Raw genomic sequence first — 13,988 nt, 5'->3', positions numbered from 1 at the left:
GTTAAAAACAAAACAAAAAAAATGATCTCACAATTCCCTCCAATGTTCTGTAGATTAATTATTCTGTATACCCTCCGATGTTCTCTAGATTCCTTATTCTGCATACCCTACAATGTTCTCTAGATTCATTATTCTGCATACCCTACAATGTTCTCTAGATTCATTATTCTGCACACCCTACAATGTTCTCTAGATTCATTATTCTGCATACCCTACAATGTTCTCTAGATTCATTATTCTGCATACCCTACAATGTTCTCTAGATTCATTATTCTGCATACCCTACAATGTTCTCTAGATACTGATGTCGAGAAGGAGCCTCTAATGGAAAATGTTGTCAGGACTTGCTGACCAAAATTAATGTCTCAGTTTCCTAAGGAACCTCCTGTTAGCATTTGTAACAAGAAGTCTTTCAGTTAAAAATACACAATCTTGGCAAGCTCAATAACCCCAAATCCACAATATTCTATATTTAATTGTACCAACTGGATTGCTACTAGGAATGTGACCGAGATACACAACAGAAAGCAAATAAGGCCCCAATGTACAACCAACATGACTATGCTAAGCTTGCTACCATGTCAAGGAAACCCCTTTCAGCTTGTCCCTACACCAACAATGTTATGCTATGTTATTTGCCTTTTTTCCATGACACTGAGACAAGATGATGGACATCAATGATCTGGTTCAGGGGTACTCAACCTTTTTGGAGCAGGGACACCTCTGAAGGATTATTAAAAAACATGGGGTATCCCTGCTCATCAGACCTCACTTATCTCCTTCTTGGTACTACGCATACACCCAGCACACTCGACTACCTCCTTTTTACACACTCCACATTCACCCTTGCACACATTCACCTTTTTTTTTTTTTTTTTCATAACACACTCCCTCTTCTCGCACACCACAATCACACAATCCACACATTCAACCCCTTTCTTCAATCATACACTGCACGTTGTTCCTCCACCCTTCTCTTACTTACCCCACACACCTTCCCCCTCCCATTCACTACACAAAGCCACCACACCACCCTCTCCACAGAAAGCCCCTATTCGTAGAAATCTAAAAAAAAATTACTTCCCGAGCTTATGGCTGCAGTAAAGGTTTACAAACCTGGTAAGAACATGCAAATGCAATGTGTTTCTAATCTCTGTTCTGGCGTGAAGGTGCTGAATTAAAATTGAGAAAGCAGGCATTGTGTGTGTGTGTGTGTGTGTGTGTGAATATATGTGTGTGTGTGTGTGTGTGTGTGTGTGTGTGTGTGTGTGTGTGTGTGTGTGTGTGTGTGTGTGAATATATGTATGTGTGTGTGTGTGTGTGTGTGTGTATATGTATGTTTGTGTGTGTGTGTGTGTATATATATATATATATATATATATATATATATATATATATATATATATATATATATATATATATAATTATATATATATATATATATATATGCAAATATAGCTGTATGCTCATCTGCATGTCTTAGGCAGGTCTGCAACCCCACCTTTCCCCATTATCACCCAGCATACAGCACTTCCACTGCAGCAAGGGATTCTGGGAAATGACATGCAAATGAGCACACAGTGTCACTTTTTGCCTCAATAACCATTTTTAACATGGTTCCCTATAGGCTTAAGCTTGCTGCATGGTCACAGCTTTGAGCACAGCCAGGGTTAAGGTGCATACCCAGAAAACCACCCACAGACAGCTGTTTCGACCTTGATGGGTCTCATCAGTGTGGGGTTGATTTTACTGGGAATGCAAGAGAGGCTTATGGGGTAGGCTATATATATATATATATATCAAAACAAAACAGAAAAAACGAAGTAGCGCCTCTAATACAGCCTAGACAAAACTGTGATTGATGTAAACTAATTATGAAAGCATCCGATGGGGTGGCATATGTGGGTGAATTAAATCTAAACCAGTATTAACCAAGGGTATTAGGTTCTATAATGTAATTAAAATAATCAATAGTAAAGACCTAATACTTTAATATTTAAAAATAATACCATATAACCATAACGTATAAAAAATATATAATAAAAAATGTAAAAAAGTGAAATAAAAAAGGTTAAAATTGGATGAAAAAACCTAAAAAACCTCAGAAAGCAAAAAGTCCTGTTCCAGAATATAGCATCCAGATATAAGGCAGCCCGTTTCAAAGGGGTCACTACTTCCTGTTGATACCTATGAAAAAAGAAAAGAAACAGGCGCACACCTAGTGCATTAAAGTATAACAAATAGTTTATAGAACAATAAAATCAGTCAAATGCCCACTCACAAAAGTACAGGGTTTAAAAGCAGATATGAGATAGGCTCTCATAAGCCAGTATTGCAGTCTGTTGTCAGCAATGGAGTCCTCTCCTGTCTGCTCCCCGCATGGTCTGAGCAACCGGAAATGACGTCCCTCCGGTCGGGTGCACCGCACAGGAAATCCCTCCGGGAACCAGCACCTCCAGTTCCTTGCTTCTGGTCAGTGAGACATCAGGGGAAAAGGATCCAGCGTTTTTTCCTCTCAGCCTCACACAGCCTGCAACATCTCAGAAAGCACAAAATCCTGTTCCAGAATATAGCATCCAGATATAAGGCAGCCCGTTTCAAAGGGATCACTACTCCCTGTTGATACCCAGTGATAACAATATATATATATATACACACACACAACAAACTATTTTATGTCTAGCAAAGTGTATTTAATGGTGCTCTGAACATATGTGTGTGTGTGTGTGTGTGTGTGTGCATATATATATATCAGTCTATTTTATGTCTAACAAAGCGTATTTAATGGTGCTCTGAACATATGAGGAGTGGTTAGTATTGGCCACAACTGCCAAACCCTACATGCAGAAAGTCAGTCAGTAGCTAGCTCTGTTTTTAAAGTCCGCCCTTGACTATTAAACCTGAATTTTACAGCCCAGAGGGGAGTGCACTGGTACAATGTGACTCTTTTTCAGTTAGGGGTCCAGAAAAGGGAGGTAGGAGACAGTCTAATGTAAAGCTATTTATGTATAGAGACCCTTCTGTTATCCTCTGGACGTTGGTTGCCATGCAAATCTTGCAGCACTTACTCAGCTCAAACACACACAGAAGCACTGAAACTGGGGAGAGCTGTAGAAACTCCGGATATACTGTATAAGCTAATAGCTATGCTGTGGAATATTCAGTGAACTCCTTACTGTACAGTGTTTCTCTAAATGACTCTGAAAGCCAGTAGGCCCATGTCTGCTCTGTAAAGTGGTAACACAAAAAGAAATGGTTGAGCAAGAACTATATATATATATATATATATATGATGTAGCATTGAGTATTTTTGTCTTTTGTTGTATACATAGGGGGCATTTGTATCGGACAGGCAGTGCCGGCGACAGGGGAGGGACAGCCAGGAGTGCTGTCCCGGGCCCGGTGGGGTTAGGGGCCCCTGCTGCCCGCACATTAATTCCCTATAGATGATAGGCGTCTGGTCATAGGGTGTAGCCTGTGTTAAGGGGCGGGCCTCAAGTAGGGTAGCGCGGGGCTTGAGCCTGAGAGACAGGCTGGGAAAGGCGAGAGGGAGGGAGGGAAGGGGTTAAATCAGAGGGGGGAAATACAGACATGAAAGGGAAGAAGAGAAAAAGTAAGAGAGAAAAAATACAGAAAATTAAGTGCAAGAGAGAAATACATAAGAGGGGAAAAGAGAGAGACATGAGGGGGGGGGGAGAGAGAGAGAGAGAGACATGAGGGGACGAAGAGAGAGGGAGATGACGGGAAGAAGGGAGATGACGGGGAGAAGAGAGATGACGGGGAGAAGAGAGAGAGATGCCGGGAAGGAGAGAGAGATGTGAGGGGGAGAAGAGAGAGAGACGTGAGGGGGATAAGAGAGAGAGAGAGAGATGGTGGAGAAAAGAGAGAGAGACATGATGGGGAAAGTGTGAGAAAGGGGAAGGAAAAGAGAAAAAGATGCTGGGAAAAGAACCCTCAGATTGTTAGAGAGGATGACATGAAGGTGAAAATACATGGGGGATTAAAAAAAGAGAATGGCACGTGTGATAGAAGAGAATGGGGGGGGAAATGATGGGGGAATAAGATAAATACATGAAGGGAGAACAGAGACAATGAGATTAACAGTGTAAGAAGAGAGAGGCATGCTGGGGAGAGGAGAGAAAGACATGCTGGGGAGAGGAGAGAAAGACATGCTGGGGAGAGGAGAGAAAGACATGCTGGGGGGAAGGAGATAAATATGCTGGGGAGAGGAGAGAAAGACATGCTGGGGTGCAGGGGGCATGAAGAGAAATAGATGAGAGGAGACACAGAAGGGGAAAAGATGGAATAACAAAGGGTGTGAGAGAGAGTAGGTAAAAAATGAGAGAAAGACATGAGCTGGAGAGGAACAATGAGACACGAGTGGGCAAAGTATACTGAATGATTATGTTGTACCATTTGAAGGGGCCCCATTCTTCACGTTTGTCCCGTGCCCCAAATATTCTGTTGGCGGCCCTGGGGACAGGGGTGGTCAACTCCAGTCCTCACGGGCCACTGATTGAGCCACTTGTGCTGAAGCAGGGATATACTGAAAACCTGACCTGTAGGTGGCCCTTGAGGACTGATGTTGGCCATCTCTGGTATAGGACATGAATATCTTAGGTTCATGTTGATTGCCAAAAGAAGAAGAAAGTAACCACCACAATTAGAGTAAAAAATAAATACATTTGGAATGGCATAAATAGAGACACAGACATTAGGGCTAGGAGTGCCAGGTGGCTTCTCCAAAAATACTGGACAAAATTGTGAAAGGCGCGACGCGCGCGAGAATCGTTGGTGAGAAGAATGTTATTTATAAATGACCCGACTGGTACATCATTTTTTTCTAAATTTCACTCCAAGTATTCACCAATCTGCACCAAATTTATATTCTGTTCCGTAAATAATCAGGGGAGGAGTCTTGGGAGGGAGCGCCCTTCCGAGGATTTTTTCCCCCGGAAATAGAATATGAAATGGTGCAAATTGGTGCATGCTCGGTGTGAAATTTAGAACAAATGACGTAATGGTCAGATCATTTATAAATAACTGACCTGCAGTCACACTGTACATGGCGAGCAATACTGATCTTACTGCTCCTCCACAAATCCCAAGATTGTTGCACCCCTCCTCATCTTCTCTCTCTCCCCTTATCCTCTCACCCTCCCATCCTCCCCTCTCACCCTCCCCATCTCCTTTCTCACCCCCTTACCTTCTCCTCTCTCACCCCCCTCCCCTCCTCCTCTCTCACCCCCTCTCATCACCTCCCTTCATCCTCTCACCCCCTCCCTTCATCCTCTCCCAAACCCCCCTTCATCCTCTCCATACCCCCTCCCTTCATCCTCTCTCATTACCCCTCCCATTCATCCTCTCTCAACCCCCCTCCCTTCATCCTCTCTCATCCCCCTCCATCCTCTCTCATCCCCCTCCATCCTCTCTCAACCCCCTCCCTGGACATCACCCCCACAGGACAGCCAGAGAAAACACACACACACACACACACACACACACACACACACACACACACACACACACACACAAAACACACAAGTACAAATACACACACACACCAGGACAAAACAGGACAAGGACTCACAGGACACAGCCTCACCTCTCTCCGCTCCATGCTCTTTGGCCCCGCCCCCAGGCTTCTCCCACCTCCTGATTGGCTGCTGCTGTGTAATGCAGCCAATCAGGATGGAGGAAGCTGTCCAGCCCCCTATCAGCAGCAGCCCTAAATCCCAGACTCCAGCCAACCCGCCGGCATGTTACGATGTCCAGAGACATTACTGGACACATAAATGTCCGGTATGATCTCTCATTTTTTACCAGAGGGAGTAACCAAATACTGGGCAGTCCGGTTCAATAACGGACACCGGGCAACCCTAATTAGGTATACAACAAAAAACAAACAAAGATGCCCAAAGCTACTTCCAATGTGACAAAAATACACAGTGCAATACCTATATATTCTCTTGAAAAACGGTCATTTAGTTCAACCCTTTGGCCAAAGCGTCTTAAGCCTGCTAGTCAACTTCAAGACATGAGCCTCCCTGAGTTAAATTTACCTGTATAATTACAGGAAGAATGATCAGCATTGGATCTGTCGTAACACAGCAAAATGAAACTGACCTGCCAACTTGGAAAGTGGGGAGGGGCGAGCTTAACCTTGGGGTGGAATTAGGGCCTATACTGTATTTAGTTAGTAGTGGTAAACCGTAAGACGCCTTGGCAACCTATTAAAGTCAATAGGTTGAGAGATCTCTCATGTCACAGGACAGTGTCTTAAGGCTTAACAACGCCTAATAAATGTGTCCCTATACAGTATGAGAGCATAACAATATAGCAGAATGAAAGACACAAACAAACATGATTATATACAGTATAGTACAATTGTAATAAATATTGCAAAAAGTGCACCAAAATCGGCTGCCATGTTGACCATGGAGTAAACCCCTAAAAAAAAATCTGTAATGTTAGCGCAGAATTAAATTGCTACGTACAGTATGTATCTACCAAATACATGTATCTACCATGTATTTGATGCTGCATCGAGGTTCCATTATGTACAGTAGGTTAACAAAATGTAATACTTTCACAGCATGGAAAATATGAATAATAATACACTAATAATTGATATTTGCCAATACTAGTTCGAAATAAGACACATCATTCTGTTTTCATTTTAAACGGTGTCAATCGGGTGTTCCACATGACACAATATGTCAACATTAATTCAAACAAATGATACGTTGTATTACGGTTTCATACAGACGAGCCAACGAGTATTCTAAAACTTGCCTTAAACTAGCCAGGTACATGCTGGGTACATGCTGGGTACATGCTGGGTACATGCTGGATACATGCTGGGTACATGCTGGGTACAGTACATGCTGGGTAAATGCTGGGTACATGCTGGGTACATGCTGGGTACATGCTGGGTACATGCTGGGTACATGCTGGGTACATGCTGGGTACATGCTGGGTACAGTACATGCTGGGTACATTTTAGTGACATTTCTGCAGAGGCTAATGGCCCATCGGATTAACACAGCAGGGGTCCCTGGCAGTCCCACTCAGTTTGAATGGGACTGCCAGGGACCCCCACTGTTAATCCGATGGGCCATTAGTCTGTCTGCAGAAATGTGTGAAATGTACCCAGCATGTACCCAGCATGTACCCAGCATGTACCTGAGTCTTTTTGGAGATTGACCCAGGTTTGTTTTAGAATAATCGTCGGCACTACAGTACATGCGACGCACATTTTACGAATGTGTGTACTCCTTTTTAGCACACACGTTTTAAATATAATCTTAGTAATGCACATAAGCCACAGTAGATGTGTTGGAGGGTAACATTGGTGAAACATTGCAGTTATTGTTTGCATCTACACCAGACTTGTCACGTTAGCAACTCATGTAGCTCATTTTCTTCTTTTTCCAGTTTAGTTACCATCAGAAACTGTTTAGTCCGCAGTGATGGGATTCATTAACTTTCAACATGTGTCCTGCCCTGGTTGAAGTCAACAACTGTGTGTTCTGAAAATCTCAAATTAAATATGTAAAATATGTTTATTTCCACTTTGCGGTCACAAAGTGTTGAAGGAGTAAGGCTGAACCCAATGGGTGAATTATAGTATTCTTCCAGTTAATAAGTATTCAATTCTGTTATAAAAAATATTAGCATTTTTAATTGCAGCTGGTGGATCCGAACTATTACATTGATGGGAAGGTTCAGCTATAAGCGAGCTACAGTACAGAGAGAGAGGGAGGGAGAGAGAGAATATGGAGCAAGAGGGAGCAAGCGAGGGAACACATGTTGTTTTACGGAGTTTAGAGGCAGGAGGGAGGAAAGGGGAGCATATAGCTCCAAAAGACCTGTCTCCCAAATCAAATGAACTTGGAACCCTGTGTTTGTCCGATTAAAAAAAAAAAGAATGGTATATTATTAAACAGAAAATGGATAGAGTTGAACTTTGTATATTTCTTTACAATAAAAATAAAGTGTCCGCCATTTCATTTAAAGGAGCAGTTCCTCCTACCTGTTTGTTTGGGCCCCCCTTTTTTTAATATATATGATAAGCAGTGGGTCTCCAGAGCAGAACCATGCTAATTTCAGTTCCGGGGACCCCCTGGTTCCAAAGATACTTATCAGCGACGGTGCCCCCTGTAGCATCCGCTCCAGGGGATACAAAATGATATTTAAATCTCCTGTACATTGGGCCAGTAGTACACAACAATGTCATCCATTGCGGCTTCCTATTGCATGCCAAATTTAAATACCAGGAAATAATCAGCGGCACCTTCTCCTGTAAGTAACTTGGGAACCAGAGGTTCCTGGAGCTGAATTTAACACTGTTCAGCTCCAGGCACCCCCTGCTTCCCACATATGTATACACAAAAAGGGGACCAAGAGGAACTGCCTCTTTAAGGTTTCAGTGGATGATAAACTTTAAAAAACTTTTATCACCTTATGTTTAAGCAGCTTATTATCATAGATTGAAAAAAATGAGTGGTAATGCACCCAAGTGCCACAGCCTTCCCGGCAAATTATGACCATGTCATTTCTTCGGTCACGATCACATGGCCAAAACAGGATGCAGTTGGCGAGATCCAATCAGAGGGGTGACACCTATCTCTCCTAGACAATGAGCATAAAGCAGATGCCATCACAGTGCATAACAAGGTGCCAGTGCTCGAGAAATCCAGTGAACACCGTAAGAGCTAGAGATAGGTGTATCTACCCAAATCTGTTTTCCGGATTTTCTCACATTTTCCCCGTAAAATCAGTTTTGTGGTGTAAAATCCACAGACGGATTTGGTCGGTTGTAAACTGCATAGATTCATCAAAATCCGCCACTGGATACAATCCATTTACTGATTTTGTAGACTCCAATCCCTGGATTCAGCAATCCATTGGCGGATTGTTAAGAATCCATCAAGGGATTGCTGAATCCGCAGATTGGATTCTGCAAATCCGTCCATGGATTGCGGAATCCGTGGAGTGTATTGGTGATAATAATAATAAGAATAATAAATCCACAAAGCGGGAATTACTCTTTTTGAAATTGATCCACGGACATCCGCAGACCCAAGGAACCGCCGATCTGCTGTGCATCCAAATTCTCCCATCTCTTTTAAGGACACTCATCAGGTTACTGAACATGGTTTGTCACCATCATTTAAGAACGTCCACCTTAATAGCCTGTATAAAAGAAGAGTAACCTAGAAGGAACACAATTTCCATGAAGATAAATTAAAAAATAAAAAATCAGCTGAACATCACTTATGTATCCCAGTAGCATAAAGGACACATTGACACACATAGACGATGGTACAGTGTTAGCCTGTAGAATAGACAGAACAAAAGTAAGGTAGAAGTCGTACTGTACCTCCTAATGGTTAAAACGAGTATACGGTTTCAGGACCATAAAATTGAGAGACCTTTGTGATCCGGAAAGCTTGTATTCCTTTTAACCACTAGCTATCTATTAAAGGTATTACTTCCTCCTTACTTCGGCTCAGACTAAAGACACACAGGTTATGTGGTTAGCAATATGTAACCTGGAATCCTACCACAGCGAGTAGAACCTTGGATCCTTGAGGCCGACACATTGTCTGGCACAAATACAAGTAAGTACTGCACAACCGCTGTTGCAAATGTGTATTAAAGGGATTAATGAGTCATGAGTTTTTCTGACTTGGATGAAAGTACAACAAATTACATATAAAGCAGTAATTGCACCAAAATCTTACACCTCATTAAGTAGAATAAATATAAAAATGACTGAGATATAGGTGTGTTAAATTAAGTTGAATGCAATAGTCACCTGAAGAGACAGCATTATTATATCTGTTATAAAAGCAATGTTCATTATAGCATATTGAGCAAAACAATATACAGTAGATACATTCTTGAAAATGATTCTGTATTTTACACGGCATGCATGATTTGTATTTACGGTATGGAAGAACAGTTACAGTAGTTGCTAGTATAGAAGTTGTTAACAAACTGCAGTAACAGTTCTCTTAAAAACTCCTGGCCGTTTTTGATGGCTAACAGCTATTATAGTTTGGAGTAACTCTCTTTGATTAAACCATATATATTTTTTATTGCATTAATCTTTAATATGAAGATGGGAGTTATGATGTGAAGCAAAGGGGGTTATTTACTGAAGTGACACTACCGCAAGTCAGTGGGAGTTTTCATGTAGCAATGTCCATCCCACACTATCACACTTCAATTTAATAACCTCCAAATTTTCCTTTGACAATTCTTAGGAAATTACTCTTCATTTTAGAGATCGTTGAAAAAGCTGTCTGTGAGTGGGTTCACCAGCTCTGCACTTTCACAAAGGCTGTGCTGAAAAGCTGTGTAACATGGTAGGCATCTAGGGGTCAATGTTAAAATGAGCATGAAGCAAAAGTGTGTGCTCAATTGCATGTGATTTCCCAGAACCCCTTGCTGCAGTGGAAGCATTGTATGCTAAGAGAAAAGACAGGTTGCAGATCTGTCTGAGACGTGATTGTGCTCACGCGTGGTATTTTTATTTGCTTTGGAGACAGTGATATTTGAGACATACCCTCATTACCTTTACCGTTCCTGGGTAAGCTCCTTCATTGCATCTTTGTTTAAATAACTACATTATGAACATAAGTATCTTATTTCCATTTGCCAGAGTGAATTCGTCTTGACACATTGAAAAGCTTTTATACGTCTCGGTTGCAATCGCAAACTTGGCCCTTTGTTTTGACGGGTATTTTGAACAAACATCATCTGTAACTTATAAGGATTATGTGATCATAACGGCGGATAGCATTGCGAGCAGAATAAGTCTTTCTAGCTCTAAGAAACAGTACTTTTATTTTACTGCACTGCAAATTGCCTTTCTGGCAGATAATTAATATCCGGATGCTCAGTAGACAGATTTTAAGTCAATCAGTGAGGCAATTTCCTTTCTGAACCACCATGCTAAGTTGCCAGTTCTAAGCCTGATGATATCTGTATGTAATGAGTTTTTTGCACGCGCTGCTACAATACGTGACACTTTTTTTTTAAGCCTATTCTATGGTAACTACAGCACTTACATGTGTCCTGCCACCTTCTTGGCGCCGCTCTCCATCTCCTTTGAAATCCCAGCAATCCCAGAAATGACGCCACGGACCTCCCAACAAAGACATCGCATGGCATCGCAACCTCCAATGACGCCATGACGTCACGTTGGGGCGTCCATGGCGTCATTTGATGCTGGGATTCCAAAGGATGGAGGGTGGCAGCAAGGAGGTGGCAGGACACATGCAAGTGAATTCCCATTAGGCCCGAGAGCGCGGCAAATGCATATGGGGGTGGAAATGTTGGCCGCCCCCAAATTTTGCTGCCCTCAGCCCAGGCCTAGTGGGAAATCTGCTACTGGGTAACGGCCTACTTTAAGTGCTCAAGCGAGTGTTCTGCGTAACTAGGGTGTTTCACATTTCTAGTAATGCTGATTGTTATTGTTGATACTACATCAACAACATCATCAGAATCCCAATCCGGGATGAAGGAGAAATATTTGGGTGGACGAGTGGTGCCATGGAGCTGCGTGACAAGTTGAAGGAAACACCGTGGTGCAAAAGGACCTGCGATAGTGCTGTTAATCCCAATGCCCCGCTCTTCTTCCTAATGTCGTTCCTCACAATGCCTTGTATTGCTCCACAAAGCCTTGCGTAGCGCTCTGCACCTTGATAATAGCCAGGTGACTTTCTTTTGACAGGTTGGCCTCAGTTATATTTTTTCGATGTCTGCCAATAGTTGGATATCACTCCTGTTTCTGTTTCAATGCTTATTTCTCAGCAGCGTAATTTAGATATTGAAATGGGATTGGGGTAAAATAGCTTTGTGCATTTGCCACGGCCCTTTGCATCTTGTATCTATAATGTGACATTTGAGTATGTTTTATAATGTGATTTTCATCTCTGTTATTCCCCAGCTATATGCGAAGGCAACTTTACATGTAAGGAGAATGAGGTCTGCGTCAGGCCCAATGAATGCCGTTGTCGCCATGGTTACTTTGGTGCAAATTGCGAAACGAGTAAGCATTTTCTTTCCTTGTTCACGTGTGCGATAAATTAGGTGTGTATAAGTATGTTACATTCTGCGATTCTAAACATCTAATATTACCAATGAGACTGACAGTGAGGTAGTGTTTAAGTACATCGGTAAGAAAACATGCCTGTGTATCTCTCTAAGATGACGTACTGCATGTCTTACAAATAAAAATAATAAAAAAAGTTGAGTCCCAAATATGCAATGCCCCCCCCACTCTCCCCCTCCCCCAACTCCTGTATTTCTAAAGCTAATTTATCTGAACTCCCTTATGGTCTCTTTGTAAACTAAGCAGCTTATACACCCACACTTTTTTTTTTTAAATATTTCAATGTTGGCTACCAAGAATGTTGAGGCTCATTCGGAATAGTCCGGTGGACATCAAACTTCTGACTTAAATAGGCTGTTAGTGACCCATATGTAGTCCATTTTTTTCTACTTGAGGATGTATTCAACGTATCTGACCTGTAGAAAGCCAGGTATAGCAAAGCATTCCGTAGAAAGCATGTGTGGGAAGCAGAGGGGTCTCAGGAGCTAAACAGTGTTAATTTCAGCTTCGGGGGAACTCCTATTCCTGGGATTCTTACTGGGAATGTAAGGAGGCTTCCATCCTCCTATGTATAGCAATGATAAAGAACACTTACAGAATGAGAACATTCACAAGTCTCCGACATGTCCTCCAAACGTGCCTTAGCTAGAGTGAAAAGATGTCCCAGTTTAGAAGGGACAGTACCATTTTTTTTTGTCATCTGGCCCAGTGTCCTGAAATATATCTAAAGGTCCAGTTTTTCGTCCATCAACCGGCCACTCTTGCGCGATCGGCAATGGGCACTTGCCGGCCCATCACGTCACATTTGTCCCAGGAAAAATATGGTTACCCTTGCCTGCTTATATTTGTTTAAGGAACCAATGATTGATATTAAGTTCTTTACAAATGGTTTGGTCAGCTAGAAAGCATTGCTTCTTTTCTTCACAATTGCTTGCTGCCTCTGTGTAGCTTAGTAAATGGAAAGCTTTCTACATAGACATGCCATACAGGTGCAACCATGAGAATTCGAAAACTTGCCTTGGAAATTCTGGGGCACTATCCAGGTAATGCTGCCAACATTTCAGTGAAATTTCTGCAGACAGACTAATGGCCCATCAGATTAACACAGCTGGGGTCCCTTGCAGTCCCATTCAAACTGATCAGGGATCCCTGCTGTGTTAATTCAATGGGCCATTAGTCTTTCTGCAGAAATGTCAGAGAAGTGTTGCAGCATTACTGGGGTATTGTTGGTGATTGCTCCAGATTTTCCAAGGCAAGTTTTAGAATACTCGTGGTTGCACCTGTGTACAGTACTGTATGTATACTATGTTGGTATATCACCATTAGGAGGATGTGCGTGACAATATGGATCTCAGCTTGTTTAAAACTAATTCGCTTGTGACGTGTGAATGATGCTTGACATTGAAAGCTCTTTGGTATTTGTATTTCTTTAACAGTAATGTTCCTAAATATCTTCCAATTTGTTTCTTTCATAGTTATAATACCTTGCCAAGTTTGACTGCAAAAAAATGTTCTGTTAGCATACTAATTTAACGATTACGCTAGAACAGAAAAGTTAAATTTAAGTTTATAGAGCAAGGCAATTCCAGTTTGAAAAAAATTCCAAGCTTCCTGCACATGGTGGATTTCAGATGACTCCCTACTCAGATTTAAAAGTTGAAATCTGAAACGGGCAGACAGAGATCATACAGCATACAATTTTGGCCTCCGGCTCCTTGCCTGATCAGGCAGCAAATCCTCCAAAGCATCTGTTTCAGTTTTCCTTTTACATCCAGATCTTGTAATCTCCTCTCCTAACCCTTAGTGGGACTTCTTCCTTGGTATCTCTCCTTCGTTCAACAAAATCTCAGTTCCTCTCTAT

The 13,988-nt window shown here is 42.1% G+C and overlaps 1 protein-coding gene across 2 annotated transcripts in view; it reads left to right on the top strand.

Annotated features, from left to right (window-relative positions):
* Positions 1–13,988, top strand: part of SCARF2 (scavenger receptor class F member 2) — a 201,916-nt gene that overhangs the window by 67,900 nt on the left and 120,028 nt on the right. For both annotated transcript variants that reach the window (XM_075569026.1, XM_075569025.1), the window contains exon 3: positions 11,963–12,064. In XM_075569026.1, coding sequence (XP_075425141.1) covers positions 11,963–12,064 — 102 coding nt within the window. The remainder of the gene's footprint in view (positions 1–11,962; positions 12,065–13,988) is intronic.

This window comes from Ascaphus truei, chromosome 13 (assembly GCF_040206685.1).
Source record: "Ascaphus truei isolate aAscTru1 chromosome 13, aAscTru1.hap1, whole genome shotgun sequence".
Classification (NCBI taxonomy): domain Eukaryota; kingdom Metazoa; phylum Chordata; class Amphibia; order Anura; family Ascaphidae; genus Ascaphus; species Ascaphus truei.
Note: the sequence above shows the minus strand (reverse complement) of the source record. Positions and strands in the feature narration are given on the sequence as shown.